General features: G+C 41.1%; 2 protein-coding genes across 7 annotated transcripts in view; one reads left to right on the top strand and one right to left on the bottom strand.

The window, feature by feature from the left end:
* Nucleotides 1–552: 552 nt before the first annotated feature.
* CDPF1 (cysteine rich DPF motif domain containing 1) lies at nucleotides 553–21,589 on the top strand. 4 transcript variants are annotated; one of them, XM_072326758.1, is made up of 5 exons: nucleotides 576–789; nucleotides 968–1,423; nucleotides 9,943–10,062; nucleotides 12,291–12,402; nucleotides 18,342–21,589. In XM_072326758.1, exons 3-5 carry the CDS (start codon nucleotides 9,950–9,952, stop codon nucleotides 18,489–18,491), a joined length of 375 nt encoding a protein of 124 aa, XP_072182859.1. In that variant the 5' UTR covers nucleotides 576–789; nucleotides 968–1,423; nucleotides 9,943–9,949; the 3' UTR covers nucleotides 18,492–21,589. The 4 variants fall into 4 exon arrangements, with proteins under 4 accessions (XP_072182857.1, XP_072182859.1, XP_072182858.1 ...); XM_072326756.1 differs by lacking the exon at nucleotides 968–1,423 and having other exon boundaries at nucleotides 553–789; XM_072326757.1 differs by having other exon boundaries at nucleotides 576–1,423.
* Nucleotides 21,590–21,660: 71 nt separating this feature from the next.
* The window catches only part of PPARA (peroxisome proliferator activated receptor alpha), a 276,741-nt gene continuing 270,502 nt past the window's right edge, over nucleotides 21,661–27,899 (bottom strand). For all 3 annotated transcript variants that reach the window (XM_072333930.1, XM_072333939.1, XM_072333948.1), the window contains one exon: nucleotides 21,661–27,750. In XM_072333930.1, coding sequence (XP_072190031.1) covers nucleotides 27,503–27,750 — 248 coding nt within the window. In that variant the 3' untranslated portion in view covers nucleotides 21,661–27,502. The remainder of the gene's footprint in view (nucleotides 27,751–27,899) is intronic.

The raw sequence follows: 27,899 nt of genomic DNA, 5'->3' as shown, positions 1-27,899 counted from the left end.
CACAGCATGATGTCTGAAGAAGGGATGAGGCTGTCTCTTGAGACTGCAGTTCACAATTACTTAGTCAGTTGTTCGTTCCTTGTTGAAATTTGGTGACCAGCAACATCCAGCTTAGCAGCTGCAACTGATTTCAGATGTCTTTTTCTCTTCCAGATTTCTCTTCCAGAGCCTTGTGTAGATGAGAGGGACAGCCTTTCACACCACAGAAACACAGAATTGTAGGGGTTGGAAGGGACCTCCAGAGATCATCGAGTCCAACCCCCCTGCCCAAAGCAGGTTCCCTACACCACGTCACACAGGTAGGCGTCCAGGCGGGTCTTGAACATCTCCAGAGAAGGAGACTCCACAACCCCCCTGGGCAGCCTGTTCCAGTGCCGTATTTTCCCGGATACATTAACATCATTTATACCGAATCAGGTGCAACAGAGCAAACTATACTGTATCATTTGTTACATTTGTAATTGTCACCAGTACTGGTTTCAAGGCCTTAGGTTAATAAGGCGCTGCCCCTTTAATGAGGGCGGGGCACGTCCCCGCGTTACGACGTCTCTCAGTCGAGGCGGAAGCGGCGCGAAGAGTTCCGCCGGGCAGCGATGGCTGACAGCTTTTAATGGTAGCAAAGCGGCGTGTGTGGCAGCAGCGTGCCTGTGGTCTGTAAAACGCCGCTCCTTTTCTCCCTGCCGGCCGGGATCTGCAGGCCGCGATCGAGGACCTTGGGATCCCGTCTTGAAGAGCGGGGCGCTGCGGCGGAGCGTAGATGGCGGCGGCAGGACGGGGCCCCGAGCCCAGGTGGGACGGAGGGGCGCTAGCAGCGGGGCGTGTGCCGCCACAGTGCACGGCTGACAGCGAGACGGGGTGCGGACGGGCCGGCCCGGAGTGCGGCCTGCTGCGCGGCGCGGGGCTGCGGTCACGGCTCCGTCCTGTTCTGCGGGGGGATCTTCGTGTAAACTCTTTTCTTGTCTGTTAGAACGTAGCGGCCACGGGTTGCTTTTCCTCGGTTGAGGCTGCCGCTGTGGGATGCGGTCCTGGAAAGGATTCCAGCAGCAGTGAATGGCAGTGCGAGGGCAGCGTGCAGTGATGCTTGTGGATGTGCGCAGAAGAGGAGCTGTAAGGAGCCCGGAGGAAACCTTTATGTGTCCCGTGAAGCCTGGGTGTTTCCAGTATGAGGTTGCACTTAAGCCAGGTGTTCTTTGGGATCGTGGCTTTGTACTGAGAGAACAGCAGAGATGTGGAGACAACCAGGCACCCAACTCCTCTTTGAGAATGAGAAGGAAACGGGCAGTTTGCAAGAAATTTCACAGGCAGTTCCACAGTTTCCTCCTGAATTTGCTCTGAGAACCCCCAGTCTCCATGTGTCAGTAACATAAGAAACGGCCTCTCTGCAGTAGGAGAGAGATTGGTCATCTCCAAGGCACTTGAGCAGGTAGGAGCATCTCCAGGTACATCAAACAGTACAGATGCCATCGAAACAGTTGTGTCTTTGGTGTAATGGACCAGATAATGTCTTGAGGTGTCTTCCATCTCTGTGCATCTGTGAATCAAAGAGCTGGACCTGTGCCCTGGCAGTTACTATCCTGGAGCTCACAGGTCTGTGTGTTGTGGAGTTTTTTTCCACCAGGATTTTCCCTCTGCTCTCATTTTACCAGTGTACCAACTTGGAGGGACCAGGAGAAGTGTGGCAGTGCAAAGACACCTCAAGTTGATTTCTTTCTCTTAATCGGTGTGGAATACAAGTTGTACTGATACGAACCCCTTTTGACAAACTAGTCATGTATGAGGGTATTATGTTAACTATACCCTTATGACTGAAACAGTATATTTTACATAGACAAAATTCAATCCTTTGTGCTCTGAGTTTCTGTGTAATTTCTTTTCTCATGCCTTTGTTTTCCAAATAACTGGAGAACTTTGCCAGACAAAGTATGTGTTACAACAGAAGCATCACTTTGCATGTTGCTTCAAGTAGAGGAAGGACAGCTCTACAAACACAGAATACTCATATATTGAGGAACTGTAGTGGAGTCCCTGACAATTCTAATCTGCACATCATGTAGTTATTAATCCAACTTGATGATGGGAATTTTCTCCCTGGGCTTGTTGAGTCGCTGAACTTTCTAGCTTGTACATTACTTTTGCACTGCCCTTTTTTTTTTCTTTTCTTTTTTTTCCTCCTGCTGAAACAGAGCTTTTACTGCCAAAAAAAGTCACTGAACCGAAAGTGCCATAAAGCGTACAAATCTTGTGATGGCTTGGGATTTTTATTCCTTATTTTTTTGAGTTATTATTACTTATGTTTCCTTTAGGCCAGAATAAAAGAGAGGGGGCCACTGAGTGTTTTGTAGTGTTCTTCTCAGTGCCTGGTGAAGAGAACCCCTTTTAACCTGTTTTTTCATTTTAAGGACCAGCTGACACATGAACCACACTGTCTCCAAAAGTTGTCTTCTCCTACCTGCTTATTTATTTTGTCATAACTTTCTTACTGCTAAGTAAAGTTATTTCTGATTAACACTGCTTACTTGTGTATATGTATGTCTAAAAAGGAGATGTGCATTTAAATTTGTAATAAATGTCAAAACATTTTAAAGTGCCATCTCTAGCTATATCCATTGCACTCTTAAAACACAAACAAAGGGCATATTGAATTTCTGAGTATACCCCATCTATTCTGCTACTTGGTTAGCTCCACCTTGCAGCCCATGTTCTCATACTTGATCTAAGTGGGATCTTAGTCCCAGTTTCTCTTGCTGAACAGATAGGGATTTGAGAGTGGGCTTCTATCCTTTATCAAAGATGCTAGGGATATCTCTCACTTTGGTGGCTGATGCTCATTGATCGCAACAGTTGGGACAGTGAAATCTCAGGAATGCATCTTTCAGGGATATGGATGTGCCTGCAGGAAGGTCTGTGGGGCTATATGCATTAGAGTGTTATGCATGTAGTAGGTACAGCACTTTGTTCTGTGTTCTTGGGCTTTCTCAAAGCTGATGATATGTACCCTATGCCACCACACCTCATCAGTTTTGTGTTTTGTTTTTAAAGGGACTGCTTAACTCCATTAACCAGATGATGCAGTCCTCACCTTGAGCTCAGCTTTAACGAACTGAGACCATCAGTCACATTTATTGGAAAGAATTCTCTTCCCCAAGTTGCTTAATGCTTAACATTTTGCTGATCTCAGGGAAAAACAAGCACTGCCTCTCACAGCAAGGACGTTGTAACATGCAACCCACATAGCAGAGGGTATTTCTATCAGTACCAACTTTGCTTCCTCTAGAGAGATAAATCACTGAAGCTATATTTATTTCTTTAAGGATTATGTCAAGTTGCGGTGTCTTATTCTCTGATACGCTGTTCCCCTCCTCCCGTATTTCCACAAAATCTTGGTGTTCCTATTTTTATGCTGTTGAACAGTGTCATGCTAAGTTTAAGTTGTACTTAACCATGCTGATACTTTGACTGGTACGTGTGGTCCATCATAACTTTTCTTAAAGGACAGCTAAAGGGAAGGATAATAGCTTACATATTAATAGTCTTACTATCTTCACCTTCAGCACCATGGTTATAAATCTAACAAAGCTGTAACGGGGAGCTGTAGTTTGGAGGGAAGACAAAGTCAGTTCAGGATGGGGCAGAATATGGCCATAGCATGCCTTATTGTGCCTATACCAGCAGGGAGATCTACTGAAATTAAACCTCAGATCTGTTTTGCCTTTCTTGCAAGGAATAGCTGTAATCCGGAACTGATGTTCCATTCAGTGGGTTCACTTGGTTGGTCTCCTGTGTTAGCTGCTCTTCCCCAAGTCCTTATAACTGCTGCAAGAAGAACAACAGATTTGCATTCTTTCAACTTATGGGCCATTTTTCCTTTAGAATCGTTAGGATGGGTAATAATCACAATGTGATAAGCATTGTGCTCTGCCTAGAAAGGCCTGTTGGAAGAGCAGAAGAAAAGTAATGAGGGAGATGAAGGGGGGGAAAAAATCACAAAAAAGAAACAACCCAGAAAATATCATATATTAATTTTCGGATGGGTGGAAAGAAAGATCCAGTGATACTGCTGCTCCCTGTGTCGGCACTGTTCTGTCACAACAGAGATCCAGCACTCACTGTGCTTCTCCAAACAGACATGGAAGTGGCCTCTACCGTGCGTACGTGGGCAACTTGCTTTTGTCGTATGCAGTAATTCACTCTTCTTGCTGGCCTTTTACAACTAAGGCCCTCCTAGCAGCTGAGCTGCTGAACCAGAAATCCCCAGCAGCTACCAATAAACGCTACAGCCGGAGCTGTGCTGCTCCGACGTTTCCACTGGGGGGCAATAGTGTGTGCCTGTTAATCAGCGCCCTGTTGCGCCATTCTTGCGTGAAGCTGTTAAATTCTCACCTAATTTGAAATTCTTTACTGAGAAGTGCTGTGTAATTCAGAGCTGGCTGGCTGCCATATTCAAGTAAAGAGTGGTTGGACTAGGGTGCTGGGTTTGTTTGTTTCTCTCCCATATTTACCGGTGCCTTTTTGAGATTCATCTTGTGCTCCTAAAACCTTTTTACATTAGAAAGTTTTTTAGTTTTAAAAAGTCGATATTATTCTGCTCCGTCATCTGGCATGCTCTATTTAAATGTTTCCCTCCAGGTGCTCACAAAACACGCTCACTTTCCCTTCTGTATCCACTTTCCAGGGCTGGCCCCATGGGATAACCACTGGCAGGGCTGTTTGTCCTGCTGCCATGGGGAGTGTCACTAGTTGTCATTAAAAAGCTGGACTTGGGGCCTGCTATCTGACCTCTACCTTGAGGGAAGCCTGTGTCCTGCTGTGATCTTAGTTCCTTCTGAGCAGAGAGAGCAATACCAGCACCCAGCTGAAGAGAGAAGTTGCTGCAACAAGTCAAGTTTAATTCAGTCAAGTGATCTTTGTGAGAAATAATAAAGGTAAAAGTTGCAAATGGCCACACTTGGCTAAACTGCATGTCTAGACTTATTATTCAGTGAATCCAGGGTAAGTTAGCTCAAAGAAAGATCAGCCAGCAAGCGACCTAAGTGTGCCTTCAGGGCGGTAGCATAAAGAAACTGGAGGGAGAGAGAGCTGTTCACCTGGGGATTAGTAAGCAGGAAGAAGGTTCTGCTATTTTATCTACTTGCTGGGCAGTGAGGCAGTAGATTCTTTTTCTGAAAGAGATGAGTACATTCCTGATGTTGAAGAGTGTTTAAATTTGTACCGCACCAAACACAGTAGAATAACTTGGTGTTTACTAGGCTATGTATCCAGTGGCTCCTAGCCTTTCAATAGAGAGCACTCCTTTCCATAGAGAATCAAGCTGTGAATATTTTAATAGATCATCATGATCATTGGATACAGCAGGAAAATCTTGGCAGGAGAAAGAATGGGTTTAATGGGAGAGGATTAAAGGTGTGTCAGTGTTGGTTTTATCTGACGCTTTTTCAAATGAAAGTCTACGTCTATTTGTAAGCAGTTTGTTTCTTTTATAGTTTCTTTAGTTTACTAGTCGTTTAGAAATACATGAGTCTTGTGTAATATCAAAAGGGGCTTTAACCTGTACATTGTAAAGACTTTGTCTAACAAGGTTCCAAGCAGAGAAAATCAGATTACTTATCTGTGTCACTGCTTTGCAACTGACCCTTACAGTTTAGTGGTGATTTATTATTTCTGGCTTGCCTTCCAGATCTGTTAGCAGAATGCTCCAAGCAGAACTGCCCTGAAGTTTTTAGGAGTCCCCAGAGAATTGCACTGAAAGCCATTTCCTCCATCTGTATCATGTATCAGTCACGGCATGGAGAACCACCTTTAGAACAGTGCTATATAACTTGCTCCTTTCTTTTGCTGCGATCATTTCTTCAGCATGGCATTCGAGTCTGTGCATTGACTTTCGCCGTGACACGTGGGCCAACCTCACATATGTCCTGCAGCGTTTTGGGCTTGACTTGGCAGGTTTCTGCTGAGCATGCTCGTTCAGTGTTTTGCTTCATAATCAAACGTGTGGGCAGCAGAATTGCTCTTTTCAGAAGAGCTATGCATGTGCTTAAAGTAAGTATGTGTTAAAAGTGCCTTGGGGCTTACAGCCAAGATGACAAATGCAGAATCCAGTTCTAAACAAGCTGTTCTTAAACATTTCTTCATTACATCCCATCCAGACGTTTGGCATGTAAATTGGACCTGCTGCTTAAAAAATCCCAGAGAAAGGAGAAATACCCAGTGTTAGCGCTGCTGATGACTTGAGTCCATCGAGGTGGCAGATTTGCCTGTCATGGTGATAAAAGGATTAATCTCTTTGGCTTTTATTTCCTCAAGAGATCCTTCATCCTGTAGTGGGTATGCTGGAGAGGAACTAATCCTCACTCTTACTTTGTACACCTGCTTGGAGGAGAGGCAGATACTTTGTCATAGTTGTCGTATTGGGCATCCTATTAAGATTGTGTATGTAGACTGTCGTTGTCTGTCTGTCCCAGAAATGCTTCTGTGCATTTGTTATCTGAGATAAAAATAAGGTTCTTTAATTGCAGATGAGCTTCTTGGAAGTACTAGAAGCTTTGTGTGAGAGTGGAATGTGTGTGCTTGGTGGTTTAGACTGAAGGTGTGAAGCACATGCATAAACTAAAAGTTTATTACACTTAATTTTATTTATTTTTTTTATTATTATTTATTTATTTTTGCAGAAATGTGTCAACCTTGCTTTGTTATGTAACAAACTTTACTTACAATTGGAGCATTGGTCCTGAAATCTGTATGTGTTCACACATACTTTGCACTGCCAGTTAGTAACCTTAACTTTCCTAAGTGCTGCTGTGTAGACCAGCTCTTGGAACAAATGCTATTTCCAATGAAGTAAAACTTGGTACAGCTGATACTAGTGACGTATAAGCCTGGACTAAAATGGAAAGCATTGTGAGTTCACCTGTGCCTTGCAGGCAGTGTCATATGCTTTTCAACTGGCATAGCCAAAAATCTGTTTGTACGTAGATATCATTCCTTCCCAGTGGTAGTCACTGAACAGATTCTGTTCTACATGCCAGAGGTTTATAAGAGAGCTGGTGTCCCTGTATCCAACACACTTCATCTCTGAAGCCTGGCTGTTCTTCTGACTTGGAATAAGGGCACATTCATTCCAAAGTCTGCGATCCCCACTGCCATAAATATCTTTCTTTTATGTTGTTGTTGTTATTTTTTTTTAATTGGTGTTTTGCTTTATTTTAATGAAAGGATCACTGTGAACATGTTGTCTGTTTTAATTCAAGTGACTTTCCTTACCCTATGGGGTTAATTATTTCCCATGTGTAAAAAAGAAGGTAACCAAAAATTGCACACGGTGTTCTAGACTGAATTTCATTCAGGCAGATGAGTGTCTTGTTATTGCTATTGGCTGCTGACACAAAGGTAACTTTAGGTATGTTTGGGGGACTTACTTATATGTTAAACCTAAAATGCAAGATTCAGAAAGCAGACTTCTTATTTCAGTTTGTGTATAGTTTGAAGAATCCTAATTTTAATACTCAGGGAGAAATATATACCGCATACGTGCTTTATATCTAACTGGAAAATCTGAAAGCATTTCAGTTAATTAAATTTCCTCCACATCCCTGTGGGCAAGGTAAAATACATAATATCCAAGGTTTACATCACTTTCCAGAAAATGTAGTTGCCTAAGGTATTTAAGAGTTGGATTTACTTATTAAATCAGTACCCAGACTCATTTGTGTTACATGTGAAGAACTCGTACCACTGAAATGCCAGGAATGGCTGTGGAAATGGTGGTGGTTGAAGGAATTAAAAGGTAAGGGTAACTAATCCTGAAGTTAAATTTCACAGTTTAACAGAGAAGGAATTTATGGACTGAATGGCTGTCAATGAGGCCTTGTAACATTTGAGGATCTTGGGGCTCCCTGTTCTTCTGGAATATTAGATGACAAGTAGTCACAGCTCTACTTCACCTTGCCCTCAAATCACCTTAGTAGCATATGTCTCTAAGGATTCAGTTTCACCACACAGGGTGAGCAGAAATAGCAACTTACTGTCACTGAAAAGGGAAAATACATGTCCCTTATCTCAGCCCTCCCTTTCTGGCACTGCGGTTTTGCTTCTTGCCATCTACTGCTGTTAGCAGTTGTTGGATTCCTCTGCAAGCCAATTTAGTTCACAAAAGCAACAGGAAAAAAAAAAAAAAAAAAAAAAAAAAAAAAAAAAGTAGTTATTTTGTAGTTATTTTCCTTTTGACTACATTAGTAGCTAGTAGTAAATAGTGTGATGCTGTAAGAGCAAGGCCATGAACCCATGTGTTTGATGCCAGGTACTGGATACCCACTCTGTATGCATCAGGGTGCTTCTAACTCTGTGTAGTCCTATCCTGTAGACCAAATGCCCTTTAGTTGGACATTCAGGTTGGAGCATATTAGGTATGCTTCTGGAACATCTTTCACTTGAGCTTTATCTGAAACTGCCTGGTTTATGGGCTTTCAGACTGCTCCATGATGCAGACCAATTGGGGACAGTCATACAATTAGTTCCCAAAGCATGCCCCTGTACTGGGCTGAAATAGAGACACACCTTTAGTGAATTGAATCAGCTCTGCAGGGGAAGCACGCACATGGAAAGCTAAGAGAAGGGGGGATGCTATCCTTTGGCAGAAGGGAGCTGGATGATGGCTGAGATACTGTCCAAATCTGAGTTCCTGGTGTCTACTTTCTAAACTACTTGATGCCAGCTCCAGTTCACTTAAAAAAGCTGACAGGTTTACAGCTGAAAACTGTATACCATACAAAGTGGGAAGACTTTAATTAAAAGTTCAAGTTGTCTTGCCAGGTGCAGAGTGAAAGTGTCCATTCAGGAAAATGGTGCAGGTGAGCAAGGATTCTTGAACTGTAAACAAGTGATTAGATTACATTCATAGACTCGGGCAAGTTTTGAGCACGCACATTGTTAGCTGTGTTTGATCTGATCATGCCTACACGTAAGAATCAGTCCTGGAAGAATACTTGCAGCACTGTGCTTTTTGAAAACTGCAGTGTGTGGCTCTCAAATGAAGTGATATCAGTGTAGGATAAGCTCCCAAATGGAAATCCATGGCCATGGATATTATTGTAAGCACCAGAGCTGATGGAGCACACCATGTTTCATTTTCCACCTTGTAGTTGATAGCAACATCTTTGTAGTGGGTGACTGACGCCTTTCAGAAAGAGGGACAATAGCTTTCCTGTATGCATGTTCTGATTTATAGAACTATACAGGCATTCTGAGTAAAGATAAAACAGTCTCCCTTCCCTCTTCTGCCAGTTTTCTTAAAAGGTATAGAACATAAACGTTTTTGAGGGGACCTGCTCCTCTGTCCTGTGTGGTTTGAATGGGCCAACACTCTCACTGTACAAGGTGTGACTACATGAACCTTGTTTCCATAGGGAGCCAGATAAGAACAGGGAGTCAGTGTTAAGCTCCCAAAACTACGAGGAGGTGCACCAGATGCAAGGAAAAAGACAACAGTTAATCTTTGCAGCACCCACCTTTCTCCTACCTGCCTCATCAGCAGGTTCCCAAGCCTTTTCACAAGCTCCATTTGTAGCTGGTGGGAAGAGATGAGCATTGCAGAACTGGACTGGGATTCTGCACAGCCAATGGAAAGTTGTGGCCTGAGAGGCACTAAGGGAGCATAGGACTTAGATTTTCCAGATCACAGTCATGTGCATTGCTACCTGAATTCTTTCATGGATCAGGCTCCAATAGGCAAGTTTTTATTTCTAGACTTCTGTCTAAGAAATCTGGAAACTTAACTGGGACGTGGGAAAACAACTTGGTTTGGGAAAAAATGTTTACTAGCTAGGATTTGCAATAGCCAATTTTTCATTGGAATTTAGTTTGCAATGCTGTTTGTGTCACATCTTCTTTCAGGCGTGCTCCCATAACTGCATTTTGGAGCTCAAATATTTTTGCTTATCTTGTTAATAGGTTAAAGATGGATCCTCCCAAAAAACCTGAGCCTACAGGAGAGTTCAAGTGTCAGCTGTGCAGCTTAACAGCTCCATACACATACTATGGGCAGAAGCCACCGAACACACACTCTATTGTGTAAGTATAGCCTTTCATGTTTTACAGACTTCATTTATGCTCTAGGCATTGGAAACCTTGTGCTGCAGAATAGCGTGTGCTATTTAACCCAGAAATATGCCATATTGACCCTGAATCTAAGGTTTGGTACTCAGTGACTTTCTTTTTCCATAAGAAAGAAACTTTTTTTAAGTGTCAGTGTTGATACTGAAAGCAAAAACCAGCTTTCCTATCCTGCTTCAGTGCTGTGGACAGACTTGTATTTTGCATATTTCCTAACTTAGTGGCCACCCTACAATTTACCTGTATCATAATTTTCTTACTAGAATACTGTTGACTGTCAGCACAGCCTTTCTGGGAATAGTCTGTGCCTCACAGCTGTGTCAGCTGAGCAACATGTAAACACAGGAGGAATCTCATAGGTATGGTAAATACACAGTTTAAGAGCTGTTTGACACGTGGAGTTTTGAACAGCAGTGCTTTTTGGTACTAGACAATCCATGGGCATACTTTAAAATGTGTGGCAATTTAGCACGTATTTACTTCTTAGAAGATTTAAGCCTTTTCTATCTCTGCCAAGCAGGGATAGTTTGACCAGAAACAATGCAGTTAATGCTTTGTCTGCAGACAGAATATTCACCACAAAACAATGCACTTAGCTTTAAGTGTGTGAGCAGTTCTTTTGAGGCCCTCCTGGTCAACAAATCCATCAGGCAAACATATTTCAGGAACAAACTGGCAATCAGGTGTATACTTGGTGTTTCACCCTTCTAAGACTGCTCGGTTTCTTATAAAGTGGAAGCAGCTGTTGATCACCAATTACTTTGCCTGAGATTAGATTTGTTATCCTTAGACAGCTGTATTTTTATCATTCCAAATCCCACAGTGCTACTGATTTTCCCTTTGTCCACTCAGAAGAAAGATGGACCTCCTTTGATCAGGTACTTTCGTAAAGAGTCTGGATTAAAGCTGAATGTAAATCTTAACCAATCTTAAGCTTGGTTATCCAGCTTAACTTAAGCTTGGTTATCCAAGCTTGGTTTTAACATCTAGACTTCAACTAAATTGTTGAGATTCAAACAGCAAAAGAATAATGATGCAGCATAACACTTCTGTATGTGCAGAAAAGACATAGCTTTATGTACTGTCTGTACTGATTTATTTTCTTATCTACTCACTAGTCCTAAATGCAGTGCCAAACATGAAGGCTTGTACAATGGCATAGACTCTATGCTATGACAATGACTACATCAAGCCTGAAAATCTTGCAAAGGAAGCTTTGCAAAGATAATCCTGTGTTTATGCACTGGAAGACTTGTTAAGGAGTTGATCTGCCATGTAAAGATGCCTGCTTCTTGCTAACAATGGAACAGTGAAAGGCTTAAGCCACACTACTTTTTGTATGAGTGGCGGGAAAAAGGAGTGCACCTACAGATGCTCATGTGCATAGATGTTTCTCTATGCAGGCAATTAACATTTGATAGTATGAGTTAACAGTACATTTTAAATATGTATTTTAATCCATATTACTACAGAAGTCGAGATTGATTATATGCAGAAATAAGCCTGCCTTGCAGGGTGCAGACAGACACCAAACTGACTTCTGCATTGTTTTGCCTAGAGCTCCCAGAAAGAATAAGGCTTTATCTTTCCCAAGCAGGCTGCCAATTTATTAATAAATGCAGATTATTAATAAATGTTACCCTGAAGCAAACAGTGCAGTCTCTGACACTAAGGAAGAATATATTGGATCATTGTAATGCTTTGTGCTAGCAGCTCCTGCTTGCAAGTGTTGAGAACCATAGCTCTACAGCACAGACATAACTAAGAGCAGTAAAATCTCATTTTATACTCAGTGTACTCAGCTTTGGAAGAGAAATCCTACTTAAAGTTGTGCAGTTTAGGTAATAACTTGAGAAAGTACTAAAACTGGCCGTGTGAAGGAGTGCCTGTCATGAAAGCAGACCATAAGAAATACTTGAAAGCAAAGCACTAAAACAATGCCTAATAAGACAGTGTTGGGTTTATCACCAATTGCCCCGATCTTGAAAGCTAGATAGTGGAGTACTGTTGACAGAAAGAGTATAGACAGTACTGGTTTTGAAGAAGGGAGCTGCGTAGCTGCTACACTGCCTTATGTAACACCAGGAGGAAAGACTGCCACCCTTTCAGCCTCCCCAATTTCCCTGTTTGAACTCTTCCCATACTGTGAGATTTACCTTTAAAAGTGTGAAATTATTCTCTTACAGGATTTTGGAAGACAGTTATGTCATGAAGGACCCTTTCACCCCTGACAAAGAAAAATTCCTCATCCTTGGGTCTCTGTGCAATTTGTGTAGAAGAACTGTGTGTGTTGGTGCTGTAAGTAACAAACAAAACAAACTTCTTCAGTCATTTATTTTTGTTCCAGTTCTGCTGGTCTATTAGAGAAGGACCACGCATCAAAAATCCAAACATCTTATTTTTAAGGCTGGTTAATTGTATGTTCCTGTTGATTTCCCTGTGATAAAGCTAATAAGCAACTTTAAATGTGCCATTTACAGAGGAGCACGCTCCAGCCTCACAAACACAGTGCATACTCTTTTCCAATTTCTCAGCAAATGCAAATGCAGGGGAGTTCACATATTACTTCAAGACCTCTAGGTTCCTCCTTACAGTATATTGTATTATAACAAAGGTAGATTTTTTTTTTTCCATAAGGAGGACATGAACATCCATGGATTATTAGGTTTGCATCTGCAACGCAGGCTCACCATTGTATTTGCAAGAGCTCACGTAGAAATTAAACAGAGAGGAGAGTTACGCAATGCTGTGATAGCTCTCTAAAGAAGAATGAATTTGAATAGCAGCCAGCACCAACTTTAAGCTATGAAATCTGAGTGCAGTCCAGAAAGGTGGTATAAAATTACAGTTGTCTTAATAACTTCTCCTCAGTGCTGGGCTGGTCCCTTTGTTTGCTGTGAGTTCAAAGCAAAAATGAAGACAAGTTATTACACAGTTATCACTGTCTGGAGGCTGTACTGTGCTTCTTTAAGGCAGTACAATGAATGAGAAAATTCAGGTTCTACTCCTTTCCTCAGCATGCCAGTTTTGTGGCTGAAAGAGACTTGGAACTCATGCAGTGGTCAGGGTGCATGGATGAGTCAACCCAGGAGGAAATGTCACCTGATCATTTAAATGGACTACAGCATGTATTTGTTCAACCCAACGGCACTGCCCTAAGAGCAGCCAAATCCCAGCCTTTCTTCCAGAGTGGTCATTCCTTATCTCAGAGCAATGTGCTTAAATCTGGAGTGCAGCTAATAGCATGTATCTGAGCACACCTTAATCTTAAGTGTCAGCTTCAGCAGTTTCCAAATTCAACCTTTTCAGCCCTCCCTTTGTTTGCTCTTTTAGGGGCTAGCAGCAGTGACATGATTCTTGACAGAAGTAGCTAGTAATGTGAGTTTAAAAACAGCCAGCCAAACAAAAAGGAAAAAATAAAAGACGTGCACTTCTAAAGGTGTGGAATTTTTTTCTCATGTTGTTTAGTGGCCAGATATGTTTCTAGTAGGACATCCTCAGAGCAGGAAGTGAGATAATGTGGGCAGCTGAGACAGTTAATATGCCAATGCCAGACCATTTCTGTGTTGGAACTGAGGAAATTCTCCTGAGTTAAAAATAAAGGTCAAGTTATGCTCACAAAATGTAGAGGGTTGGAGAAAAGCAGCTGAAAGAAAACTGAGATTCTTGGACAGGTGTAAGGGTTATTCTGAATTGCAGGGAATTTCTGCTGAGCCTGAATGTATTACGCTGCTCTGAGAGGAGTGCAAAATCAGCACTTTTTTCCTGATTATGTTTGTTTACCAGTTCTGAAGTCCATCCTGTCATGTCAGTGAAAGAAAATCACAAAAAGATCAGATCAGTGTTTGCAGATGAGATTTGCTTTTCTTTTGGAATGACCTGAAGATTCGTATGGGAATCGGATGAAGCCTGAGTGCCGAACTCAAGTTTCTATATAGCCAAGTAGCTTAAGGAAGTTGTGTGCATGTGCACAGTGTGGAGGTAAAGCTGTCATGTGAGCAGGCCTTCCTTGTGACAGTGAATGTCCTTGTCTGGGCTGGTGGTTGCCTCACTCAGACGCAAACAGCTGAAGTAATAGCAAGCATATGGGCAAGCGCAGACCACATAGTTAGGGGTAATGAGTTTGATTCTTGCCCTAACAAGTCATGTTTACCCCTCCTATGTAATGGCACAGGATTAGTAACTGAGGCACATTTTGGGCAAACTTGAGCTCATTTTGCTATTTGCATTCACAATTCAAGTGTGTTGAATTTATGAAGGATTTGGCAGATATTTTCAAGTCTGGCAATTAAATCTATCAGGAATATTGAGGTTCAGCCTCTCAGTGTTCTTCCCTGCCGTTGTCCTCTTCTGAATGCAGGTGTGGTTTTTTGTTTTGTTTTTTTTTTGAAAGATTTAATAGCAGTTTCAGTTAATCTAGAGTGTGACAGTATAGAAGACATTAGCAGTGAGCTACAAACAAGCCTCTTTTAAAACCTTTTGCATTCCTGCCTATTTTAGCTGTTGTGTAAATATGTCAGGTATTTGCTTTTTGCTGTCTGAGTCTTCAGGATCCCCCTCATGGTATCACCCAAAGCAAAACCATAATCATAAATTATTGAAAATAAATCACTTGCCAAACTGGCCAGGCCAGATAGTGAATCATTCATATAGCTATGGTTTCCAAATCTATTTAGCAATGCTGCTTAGGTAACATTGAAAGAGATCTGCAGAAATGATAATTAATGCTTTAAACACCCACACCAAAGTAGGTAAATACATATTATTCCTCTTTCACGTAGGGAAGTGTAGAGAAGTATAGAAATAGTAGAGAGGTGAAAACTTATCCAAGGCAATGGGGAGAGCCAGTTATGATAATATCTCTCTGGGTTGTTTCTGGTTCCTGCTATTGCTTGACCCAAGTACATCAGCTGAGCTTTATACAGTTTCCACGATGTTATAAGAATTGAAAGTAAGAAAATAATATTTTCTCAGTCCTCGTTTGCAAAGGAGCTGGAACAATATATGGAAAGCTTTCAGTGACAGGTTGCTAACGTTTCTCTGTTAATTCAAAAATATTGTACTAGACTAATGTACTAAAAATAAGACTTTTCTGACCTTAGGCTTGGCAAAGAGATTACTAGCATTTGTATCTAAGAAGCAGATTTTAGGCTTTTCTTGAGACACCCCATGTTAGTTGAAGGGTCTTTACAGCTGCTGTGCCAGGGAAATTCAAGATTTATGTTCTATATGGTGTTCATAAACTCATGTCTTCAGATTTAAAGATTTCGTCTCTGAGGTCCCACTAAGTTAATTCACAGTCAACTTGCATTGTACTCACCCTACTGAGCCAGTCTTTAGCGCATCATTGATAAGTATTTGGTACAACTGGAAGTGACTCTAATGGTTGTCTTAAAACATGCAAAGAAAAAAAACCACCCAAAACCAAACCAAAAAAACAAAAACCACTGTAAAAAGTGGGATAATAAAAATATTTTTTTAAAGTCTTTAGAAAGACTGAGTGCCCTTTTCCCGTTTCTCTTTTACTGAGGGGGAGAGGAAATGATGTAACCTGACCATGTTAGTCGTTTAAAGCAGGTATTTCCTTTTATTGCAACACTTACTTAAAAATAGGTTTTAAACACTTAAAAGAAGCAACTTTTAAAGAAGAAATGAAGAAAGGGGGCAATTTGCATCTGTTATTGCTCACTATAGCAGCAGCTGAGTAAACGGTGACCTTGGATGTGATTGTAGGTATTAAGTGATAAACGTAACACTACAACTGCTTTCCACTCAACTTTCAGTCATGCAAGGTCAGTCCTGAAGAAGGTTAGGTAGAACATTTCCTTTACATGGGGCTTCCTTTATAAGCATGCTAAAAATAATGCTGCTGTCTATATAACTTTTTGACATGACCTATGTGAGAAGAGAAATAAACTCTCTCAGTCAGCTTTGACAGCTCAGTTTTGCCTGAATTAAATGAATATCCCCCTCTCCTGACTTGGTTGTGGATGTGGTAAAACATGCTAAAGAATTAAAGAATTGTCCAGTTAAGGATGGAGGCCTGTCAGGACAGTGATCAAAGAAGGGCTTGGATATACTTCAAAAGTGTAATTTGTAGCAGGTAGGCTACCTTATCCCATGACTGAGAGAGGAGTCTGAGGACTAAAGGTGTGTGTACCTGGAAACCAGATGTGCGTGGTTCACAGGCATGATTTTGCATAAGCCCCATAGGTGGAAATCAGCAGAAGCTGGCAACTCCTTTCAGCTAAAAGAATGCAAGTTGAGCCCCTGTATATCTGTAAGGAGCTTGGTCTTTACATCTGAGTTTCCTATCTGCAGAGTGGGGCAAAAGCCTCTCCCGCCTTTGCCACTGCTGAGCAGTATCCTGGGGTGCACTGGTCATCCCTATGGAGCCATGAGGTTAACCTGAGGGCCTGGGGAGCTGTGTGCCATATTGTAATAAGAGCAACAATAGCAGGGCCAACTTAAACTCTAATCTTCCCTTTTTAACTGGCAGCTTAGTGTATTAAGGGTATCAAAGGACAAAAAACAATAGGCTGTGGAGACCACGCAGGGGGCTTTTCAGAGGGCAGGGCCTCACACAGCTCTGCATGTGGGAAAAGCCTGACAGCTGGTGCAGAAAAGGACAATGGATGAAGAGAAGTTATCGCATAGAGGCAAGGTGACTGTGATTTTGATATAATCAAGTGGTACCTACTGTTGAAGTGCAGACAGGGAGTGACAAGGGAAACAAAAGCGAGAACACAAATGCAGAAGTATCCAAACCAAGTTCTTAGAGAAAGGCCAGCCACAAACCATGGTGGCAAGGCGGAAAACTTTGCTATTTAGGTAAAATCCTTGCAGTAGCAACCAGAAAGATGTCCTGATCCATCTGAACTGATGTCTTTATTCATGCTTAAATCCCCAAGAATAATCCATCAGTAACACCGCTCTAGCTTACTTATTAAATCCTGTTTGGAATTTAGTGATCAGCACGCTGGGAGAACCATGAACTTCAGTCTCACTGCAGGGCAAAAGAGTAACACTTCAGTAAGCTTCTCCTCCGGTTGTCTGAACTCTGCACTGCAAATAGATTAAAATATTCCAGCAATTTTGCTTCTTCCCATTCAATAATTCTAGCATCTGGTTAGAGCTAACTGTGTGGAAAATAAATACAGGGCCTGTAACACTCTTTAACTGAATCAAAAGTTAACTGTGTCAGGTCACAGAGCCATTCCATTTCAAGGGCAGGGAAAACATCTTTGAGCACAACAGATTTTAATACTTTGCCTTCAGTAATTTGGGGAAGGGGTGTTCGCTCAATCTTTAATACGTTTTTAGTGTTAAATCAGAAACTGCATTTATTCAAGGTTAAGGAGGTTAATGGGTGAAATCTTGGTTAAAGGACAGAATCTCAGTTGAATCGTCTCAGCTGAATTAAATTCAGTTAGTTAGCTATTCTGATTACTGGACATCTGTGATATTACAATCTACTTCAAGTATTCTCCTAGGGTGACGCAAACATGCAAGTTACAAAGACAATTAAGTCTTCTGGTAGTTGTGGAAAAATATCCGACTAAATTCTCAGAGCTTACCATTCCTGGCCTACGTTCTTTGTGCTTGCGTTTGCCCTTTCGCTGTTTCATGGGAACTGGCGAGAAGAGCTTTCTGAGACTTCAAATCTCAAATGCCAGTTCAGGAAGCTGAATAATCTCCCCAGCAGAGAGAGAAACCTTGGGGAGATAAATGATGATTCAACGATAGAACTTTGCTGTTTAGGTGAAACCCGTGGAATCTGTTACCACCAGAAAGATGTTCTGATCTGTCTGATGTCTTCATTCGCGTTTAACTCTCCAGGAATAATCCATCAGCAACAGCAGCTCGGCTTACTCATTACATCCTGTTTATAATTTAGTGATTACACCAGGATCCACAGAAGAACCATGAATGGTTCTTGAAGGAAAAAGCCAATTGCAAGGAAATTGGTAACTGTTTCCTATAGTGTTGAGCTGATGAAGCGACATAATTGTTTATTATTTGGTTAGCTTTTGTTACAGTCCAGTCTTTATTTTTCACTCAGTACCTCAAATCAGATGTTAGAATTACTGAATAGAAGAAGGAAAATTGCTGCAGTTTTTTAACCTAGAAGAACAATTTAATTCAGAATAAAGATTCTACGTATAAATGTGGTTTAATGTGACGGGAATGTAAGCTTTTCTATTTCGTGTGTCCAGCTAATGCTGTTTTCTTTACAGGAATGTAGTCTGTTCTACACCAAAAGGTTCTGCCTTCCCTGTGTGAAAGAAAACCTACAGGCTTTTCCTCTGGAAATACAAGAAGATATGGATAAAAGGAAGCCCCAGTCAAAATGCTTGACTAGGAAAAAAATGGATTCAAGAACATAAATATTGAAAGACCAAGAAAGAGAGAGTTCTTTGGCTGAACTGCCTTCTCTCTCCTTTTTAAGACTATCATGTTGCTCCTTTTAAAGTAGTGACCTTCATTATCTCACTGCTACAGAAAACAGCGACACGTCTCTCTACAACTGCCATGGCTTCAAGCATTGTGGTGCAGCAATTGCAGCGCCAACAGAATGGCCTTGAGGTGCTGAGGAAGCAGGAAGAATGGCAGATGGGCCTGTTTGTCGTCTTGTCAAATGCAGGTAGTCAAAAACTAAACAGCCTTAAAGCATAGGAACGATATCCACATTTCCCACAAGCTGTTTTAATGTTTTGCATCGTTCTTGATGCTCCCTACGGTGTTAGGAAAAATCTGAGAGATTTATCTGACTTAATTTGCTACATGTCTACAAAAGTACCAACTGTTAACCTGCCATTGCTAGTTTGGTAAGATTACAGTGAGGAAGGAACTCAAGGCTTAATTTTTAAGTCCAAAATAAAACTGGTAGGACAAAATGTCATAGATAGATAGACACAGAAATACCGAAACTCAAGATTCTAATGTCAATACCAATATCAGTGCCTCTGTTAACGTCTCTCCTTTTCTCTACACTTTCGGCTCTGTCATTTGTTTTATACTTACACAGTCCTTTTAGGATAATCAGCCATGTATCTGTTAAAAGAAATCAACATAATTTTAATGAGTTATTTTGTGTTATTTAATTTATGATGTCCTGGAATCTTTCACTGTGTTTTTACTTAACCTCGCATATTGGTTTCTGCTGTTGGAGACTGGAATTTCTTGCAGTTACTAGAGGAGCAATCATGGATATATTACAGCTTTTTTCAAGCTCTAGTTGCTCTTGGGCATGAAATGCACGGACCTCTTTAATTGCCTAAAAAAGATACTTGTTAGAACTCAGTATTTCAGATTCCTTTCTGCAGTAATAAGAGGTTACTCCTTCAACTAAAGTAATGCACAGCTTGCTTAAAATTAATGGTATTAAATTTCAGTTTCATGTTACACAGAACTCCTTCTCCCACCCCCTCCTGACTTAACAGGAGATCCTAGGGTATGTTTACACAGGCAAATGTCTTTCTAAAACATTATCTAAGTTTTTATTTTCTTTATTTCACAATGTTTGCAGCTGGTTGTATGTTAACTCTTAGCCTGAAAGTAGGTTTTAAAAGCCTGCTGAGTGCAGTTTGCATCTGAATGAAAACGTGCCTTTGGGCTGTAAGATACTGGAGGCCTGGGAGGTGCACCCACATGGTGCTGGGAAGGACCTCTGCACTGCACTGGGAGCTGTTTTTCCTCTAATTCAACCTACTCTGTGCCCTTCTGTCATCATCTGTGGTCCCTGTGCTAGGAACGTTCGAATATTATTCCGTCGTTAAAAGACCCTTGCAATACTTGCGTATTATTTAGTAAGCACATGTAATACTTCCTTTCAAAAACATGTATTTGTTGCCAACCCCCCCAGTAAATGCATCTATTCCTACCAAAGCTCGCTTTATCCACTCTTGGACACTCCCTGGTGTGAAGTTAGGCAGCTGAATGTTTTCTGAAGCGGGGCCTTGGATATCAAATTAAGGCAAGCTTGTTTGAATTGTTAATTAACTATAAGAGCACTCCTGCCACTGGTGCTGTGTCAGGAGTGATGGCTGCCACTGTGAGCAGGCCTACCACCACCAGCCGCCCTGCACACCCCAGCTTCTGACTGCACACGCTGCCAAGAGTGGCCACATGAAGACATTGTAAGCTGTACAGAAGGTCAGAGCAGAACTATCTCAGCGTGCTTAAAAGTCATTGATGCGCGTATGGTCATTGGAAGGGATTCAGTTAAGATGTGGCAACTGCTTTGGATAAAGTGCAGTAAGTGGCCAGCAGCAGCAGAGTGTAACAGCTCTGCCTGCCTCAAAACCACACCACCACCACCACCATGGATTATTTTCCTGGAAATAAAAGCTCAGCACAAGTAATCAGGTTCATTTTAAAAATACTTTATTCTTTTTTAAACCATTAAGGCAAAAACATATTGCAAATTAATTGTGTTTACATTCAATCCTGCAGGATAATATTCTTTTTTTCTTCGTTTTAAAGCACAGAGGTTTCTACCAGTCTCTATACAAACAAACAGTGAATCCAACCGTTCATTTCTTAAAGGAGAAGGAAACCAAAACAATGTCAACAAGCTCCAAGGTTTTTCATTCTAGCTCGGTAGGCCGGTAACATCTGAGAAGCCATCATCAACATTACACTATGATGTGTAACTTCTACATTCACGCATGACTTTGTCTTTCCTGTAAGTCCCCGTGAGCCCAGGGCGGTCATTCTTTCCTGGGAATCCCAGCTGCATTTGGTCTGACAGGAAGACCCTCAGCATCCCGGCATGTGGCGCTGCGTGGGGTTTCACTGGGAAACACGTTCTGTGGGAATCAGGAACTCCCTTCAAGAAATGTCAGCTCTTTGCAATTAAGCACAGCCCAAAACTGCTCTAAGAGTAATCAGTAAAAAAATAAAAGGCGACTGGAAGCAATGATTTGTTTGTTGTTTTAGGGTTTGGTTTTTGTCCTTTTTCTTCTTTTATATCATTATCTTGATGTAATTAAACACTCATTAGCTCTACTGATTAGGATTTGGCAATGCTAACCAAAACCATGCTTCTTTCAATCCTATCAGATAACTGACAATTTAACCTGTAAAAGGTTTTAACATGGTGATGTACTAAACTGTTACGTTCCTAAAGAAAATCAGAGTGACTGTATGGTTGTGAAATACCAGGAGCGATATGAAATGCAGCTCATCTGAGAAGCTGATGGCACAGACAGTGTCAAACAGCAACGGGGGTGTTCTTTGTAAAATCTGCTCTGTTCAAAATTAGATTAGCTTTGCTATTACCAGGGAAGCCGTAAATCTTCTTCTTCTGAAACCAGAGGAAAATAGTTGTGGCCACTGAGTGGAAGCCACGGCCTCCCGCTGCCAGCCTGCCCACGGGAGCTGCCCCTGCAGGGAGCGGGGTGAGGGATTTCATTGAAGCAGCCTCTTCCCATTCCGTGTGTGCCTGTCAGCCGACATCACAGCACAGCTGCTGAGCGGATCTGGCGGCAAACACCATCACTGCAGAAGCTGAGAGAAGGCTCAAGCAGGCTCAAGCGCCTGCTCATCCCCAGCAGCTCCAAAGAGCGCAGCAGCAGGACTGATGGGGCAAAGGCGATGCTGCATCTGGGTGAAGGCAACCCCTACACCGGGCAGCAAAACCTTCCTGTAGCTCACAGATGTGCCTGAGGTAGCAAAGCCTGAATGTGGATGGCTCTATGTGTGGCAGCTTGCTTATGAATCACCCATCAGTTTGGCTAACGTTACGATTCCCATTACACGTGGCAAAAGAGATTCTGAACATTTATTGTGCACTCCCACGCAGCGGGAGGAGAGCGTGCCTCTATTTTGGTTGGATAATATTTTTCACCACCACTATTCTTTCTTTTCAGGGGCGAAGAATGCCATAAAACATTTTGCATTGGTCGTGCTGCTTTTGTTGGTTTTTCTTTTCCATAGTAGCAATTAATGCTCGTGCATATCCACCCTGAGAAAACATGCCCAAATACTTAACATGGCTTTTAAGTACCTTATGTCTGCTCTTGTAGTCTAGTCCATTCTTAAGGCCTGGCCTGTATGAAGATTAATCTCTTTTGTGCCTGTAGCCTATGCCTGGGCAGGGGCAGCTCAGCTGAAATTGAGGTCCTTGCAGTAGATATTCTGTTCTGAAACCAGGTTTCAGTGGAATCTGACAAGATAACATTGATTCAATCAGTCAGGAAGATTAAGGGGGAGAAAAAAGAAAAAGGCTTCAGAAGCTGAAGAAGTTGTAAAAACCTTTAAGCTCCTTGGAGAGAACAGACGAGGAATGCCCTCGCCCTAGGATGGGTTTAGTTAACAACACATCAATATGCCATACTTACAGTGTAAAGTGACACATCTGATGGTACCTTTTAAAACTTTCTTATCCCATTGCGGCCTAAGAAATTCAGAACAGGAGCAGCCATAAGGTTACTTTTCGTCCTAACCCGGACTTCCTTTAAGGAAGCCTATATTCAGCATGAAAGTGCAATCTTAACCCTGGCGCCAATTGCCAATGCCAAACGTTGACAAGTTGCAGAACTTGTGACAGGAACAAAGCCCAGGCAGGAATAAATAGATGCTTGTCTTTGACTTAAGGCCCACCAGCCTTACCCATAACAGTAAATCTTTCCTCACTGTACAAAAGGCTTCACAAAGCTAAAGTACGAAACAAGTATTTAAATTAAATAATTTACATCTTTTTTTTTTTTTTTCCTTAAAGCACCTCTGTAATATAATTTAGTGAAAGTTTATACCTTGCAATTACATTCTGATATTTTACAAATCAAAACGCGACAAAATGGTATTACGTTAATTAGAAAATTCCATAGCGCGTACCATCAATACTTTCAGATCAAACCCGCGTATAATTTAAATCTCTAGTAAGAAGGATAGCAGAGCTAATTAACTCTAGATTAAAAAAATATATATGCAACTTATCATCAAGAAAGCACTTGAGATACAAGCAAGTACCAGATACAGTACCAAACCTTATATTTGGACACTTCCTAAGGGATTGGGGTTTTCAGTGAAGGTCCGTTGTTTATAAGAACTTATCCTTAAGTAATAACCCAACAGCTGCAAGTGCATTTGTTAAAGGCAGTTGCAGATTTTCTACTAAGTAACATGGTCGCTTTTAAGGAGAGACAGAGCTGAAATTGTTCCTCTTTAGACACAGTAGAAGCAGCCACAGTGCAATCATCTCCAATTTCTTTGTCTGACGTGATGCGCAAGTTGTCCCGGCTTTCCATTAGAAATGAGGAGGAAATTTCAATATCCGAGTGTGTGACCCAGCTCCCGTGATGAATAAAATCTCCAAAGCTTTAGCAGTTTGAATAAACAAACAAATGTTTGGATGCTTATTATAAGCTCTTTGATTTGCAGACTTGTGCTTGCTCTCTCATGAGAACGGACTTAGTGCAACTGCTGGTATTTCCTAAATCCGCGCAGGCCAGAAATAAAGCTAAAATATGCTCTTTGGCAACACTTCAGCTTTCTAGCAGCTGGCTATAACCAGAGCACAAAGGCACATGGAAATGACAGAAGAAGAACACTTCTTTAAATGCCAAGAAAGATTCAGCTTCTGTAAGTGGAGAACATTCCAATCTACCGACAGTCCTTTTGTGTTTGAAATAAAAGTGGATTTCTGAAACTTTGATAAGATACAATGCAATGTTTGCTTTGTGTGGGTGTTTCTTACAGACAGCTGTGCACTAAAACAGCACACCTTTAAATAGTGCCTGACAGAGTTTGAAAACGAGTACTCCTCATTATTCGAAACAAACTCTTTTTGTTTTGCTTTTTCTTTTCCCTGCTATTAAAGTACCGGTGACTTACCAATAAATCAGAAACAAAGAAACCCTCCAAAGTGAATAGGTGGTAGGTTTGTTGAAATCCTATATTGTACCATTGCTCCTTAGCATCCTTATTCACCTGTTGCCTCTGGCTGTAAGCTCATTTGTGGCTACCTGGTCCCTAACGAGGGGTCTTCAATGCTATGACATTAAAATAAGCTAGCGTAGATAAGACTCAGATCAAAGCTATACATAATGAGCTAATCAGCCTTAAATGAATCTTTATCCTGAAGTCTGCTGACTTTATTTCCCTCCATAGACTGAACGTATTAAAACATTAAATGATCTCTATGACATGGAGATGCTGAAAGAGATGCTCATTAAAGACTCCAAACTTCTTGGAAACAAACACACATTGAGTAATTTTGACATCTAGTTGGCAAACCTCTAATTCAGTCATCCACACAAGGCTTAGGTGTAGCTTTTTGGAAGGGCAAGGTTTAAATTAAGAACTTCCTTTTGCACACTTAAACAAGTGAGCTGTCTGCTCTGTTCTTTGCAAGTCACACAGAATCACAGAACCATAGGGGCTGGAAGGGACCTCTGGAGGGCATTGAGTCCAACCCCACTGCTAAAGCAGGTTCCCTACAGCAGGTTGCACAGGTAGGCCATCCAGGTGAGTCTTGAGTATCTCCACAGAAGGAATCTGTGTGTACGTGCACAGTGCAAACCTGTAGACAGTGGGGTTTATCCAGAATTTTCAGCTATATTATCATCTGGTTTATACTTTTGTAACTCACAGATGTTTTCTTGCCATACATTTAAAGGCCTGCAGTTTAATTTAAACTAGAAATCGAATGCTGGTGTCCAAAGGGATTACTCACAAAATGCTTGCATTTTCTGGTGTTCAAAAAACAAAAGCATCTGAAATAGGGGGAAAAAAAATGCAAATAACACATTTTCCTAACGCCTCTGACGGGATCCTGTTACAAAGAAGCTTCTAATATAGATACAATGGTGTTTAGAATTCCTTATAATTTCATCAGATGTATTTCCTATGTAATTTTCAGGTTCAGTTAAGCGTATTGGCCTTGTTTGGAAACAATCAAAGGGAATATACATTTTCTCCACAGTGATTTTGTCTTCTTTTTGTTTGGTTTTGTGGGTTTTTTTTACTGAGAAACTTCAGTACGTGCAAATAATGGAAGAGAACTTTCAAATTCACATATTGCACGTGACTGTGCTTTGGGGGAAAATGCAGCTTACACTCCTTCAGCTGATAAACTTAAGCCAGTTGGCTGTTGGAGTTTCCAAGGTTAGAATTTCCGCTGCCATCAGCTGCACGGTGCTGAGCACTGCACACTTCCTATGCATGGATGCAATGCGTACAGATCCCTGGTATGCCATTGTGAGATTCTGACAACTTCCTTGAGTGAGCAATATTGCTTATCAAATATCTCAGTGCTGACTGCCTTACGCCCCAAAGCCACCATTTCATACAGAGACAAGGCCGACTTGAAGAATCAAGCAGCCATCACTGATAAAATCATCTTGTTATTTCCAGGGGCATAATATGTACTGCTGCAAGATACAGAAGGCAACCCATTTCTCATCTACTGTAAGACCAACAAGCTTCTCTTACTGAAGTGCATGAAGGAGCTGTAACAAAATGCTTATTCAACCCAGCTGAGGGGAGAAGAAGGTATCTGGCAGGGAAAGCAAAGGAGGGAGTTCTATGCATATATATCTAATTCTTCTATCGTGCCCTAGATAGTTACCAAATTTGAGGCTGGTGCTTTAGTATTGCACACTAAAATTTCTGCTAATGGCCATCATCTGGGTAAATACCAAACTGCTGTTACACCAGTAAGTTATTCAGCTCCTAGCCATGCCAGCAGGCCTGTGAAGAACAAATGTAACTAAATAAGCATTGATACATGTTGTTCTCACTTCATCCATCTTAATTTATCCGGAGAATGTTAAAGATTCTAATATTTCCAAATAAGCTACAATAAAAAAAGGAGAATGTATCGTCCTGTGGCAATGACAGCCTAACTCTTGCAAAAAGGTTAAGACTGGCTCCTGAAACCTTTGTTAGGAAACAGTAAAATATGGAAATAACAAACTGAAATTACCAGATGTCAAGAAAAAGAACTAGCATAGTGCTTTGCATGCAACTAGCACTTGCTTTCACATTTTGTGCATCAATCTCAGCAAGGGATCCTGTAAAATGCCATAGACAAGCAGTTTCCTTGTAGCTTATTTTGCATCGAGAGTAAGTAAGTTGTATTGAAAAACACTCAGATATATGATAAATTTACTCTCAGTTGTGCTCCCTTTCATAACATTAAACAACTGACAAGCTCAATTTTCTTGTCACTTTATCCACTATAGTTCTAATGAGAAGGAGAAAAATTGGCAAAATAATCCAGCTGTTACTTCTATAGGCAAGGTCTATGAAAGACCAGAAATATATCTGAATGGGTAATAGAAAAAAGAAAAAAGAAAAAAAAAAAAAGTATAAAAAAAATAAAATAAAGTGTACTCATAAGAAAAGCAAACAAGTTCAATTAACCCCATACTGCCAAAACGCAGGACAAGAAGGAAGGTACCTTTGCCATGGAATCATTTCTTCAGACTAAGCTATTACTGCACTACAATACTGTACAGTTGAAATTCTTTTTCCTTTTCCTGGACTAGGATCAGATTTTTCTGCCCGTCCAGAACCCTGGCTCATTCAAAGTTGTATTCTTAAGTCAAAACTGCATCTTGAGCTATTGCAAGTTCTCCAGGCTACGCAGCGTTAGACACATTTTTCCTTAGGGAGATTTTTGTATTTCCTTTCCAAACAACTGTTCTGTGACTTAGCACTTTTCCCCTCCTGGAAAAACCTGAATTGCTGCTATCTGTTGTATTTTAGATAACACTTGGGATTTCATTTCATTTCTTGAAAGTATTGTCTTTTCAGTGCTAATCCCAAAGTATACCAATGCCATGCTACGTGGAGCTATACTGTGCTTCATGGATTTCAAGCAATGGCACAAGAAAGGTCTTTCAATTATTATTTTTTTTTTATGTGTATATACAGTAATATGCAGTCATTCAATAAACCTGGACTGATTGACTCTAACAAAAACTACTAGTTGTTTCTCAGTTATCACCATTAGCCAAGAACGCGTCACCTTTATGACAGTGCTTGTAGCTGGAGAGAATTTGCTGAATTTGTTACTGTAAATCTAAAATGACTAAGCCAAGAGGAAACACTTTTTTTTTCCTTTTCTTTTTCATTTCCATTACTTAACATTCTGATTTATTATACAAATACATATTCTTTTCCAATCTTCGGATTTCCAAATAAAAGAACTGCTTTAAGGCGCTTCATGAACGTTACGATCGGTATTTTTCTGCAGCATTCAGTCAGAAGAAGACAGAAGAACTCAAACCAACAGACCTGTAGCACTCCAGTTACTTAGCTTTTACACTTTTCACGCTCCGAACCGAGTGAACAGCTGATAGCTGTGCAAGTGATTTTGCTCCCATCTATTATTAATATTGCTGTTGTCTTTAAATATCGTGGAAAAAAACCCACCAACTAAAAATCCTTAATACATGTCCCTGTAGATTTCCTGCAGTAAAGGGTGTAAATGTGCGTCAGATTCAGTCTTCTTGATTATCTGAACAAGTTGAGCGTGCTCTGTGACAAGTTGCCGGAGGTCAGCCATTTTTTGGAGGAGTTTCGGGAAGAGGAAGATATCATCAGGATGGTTGGTTTGCAAGTGCAGTTTCAGTACGTGCACAATGCTCTCCTGCATTTTTTCAATGTGTCCTACATTTACAAGACCGGGACGATCTATTCTCAAAACAGAAGAATACATGTCAAAATTTTTGAAGTATTCTTTATTGTAGGCTACTTTATAGATTCAATATTGTAGGCTGGTATAAATTTACATTGTACACTTGAGGGCAATGACAATAACCTCATCAACTTCAACAGGTTTT

The sequence above is a fragment of the Excalfactoria chinensis genome, chromosome 1, assembly GCF_039878825.1.
Source record: "Excalfactoria chinensis isolate bCotChi1 chromosome 1, bCotChi1.hap2, whole genome shotgun sequence".
In the NCBI taxonomy this organism is placed as follows: Eukaryota; Metazoa; Chordata; class Aves; order Galliformes; family Phasianidae; genus Excalfactoria; species Excalfactoria chinensis.
This window is presented reverse-complemented; position numbering and strand designations above follow the sequence as displayed.

Excerpts from the sequence above, each read along its gene's own strand:
- CDPF1 (XM_072326756.1), top strand. The coding sequence starts at position 758 with ATGGCGGCGGCAGGACGGGGCCCCGAGCCCAG. Across the intron at positions 790-9,942 it reads GGACGGGGCCCCGAGCCCAG|GTTAAAGATGGATCCTCCCA; the intron begins GTGGGACGGAGG and ends TCTTGTTAATAG. Across the intron at positions 10,063-12,290 it reads CCGAACACACACTCTATTGT|GATTTTGGAAGACAGTTATG; the intron begins GTAAGTATAGCC and ends ATTCTCTTACAG.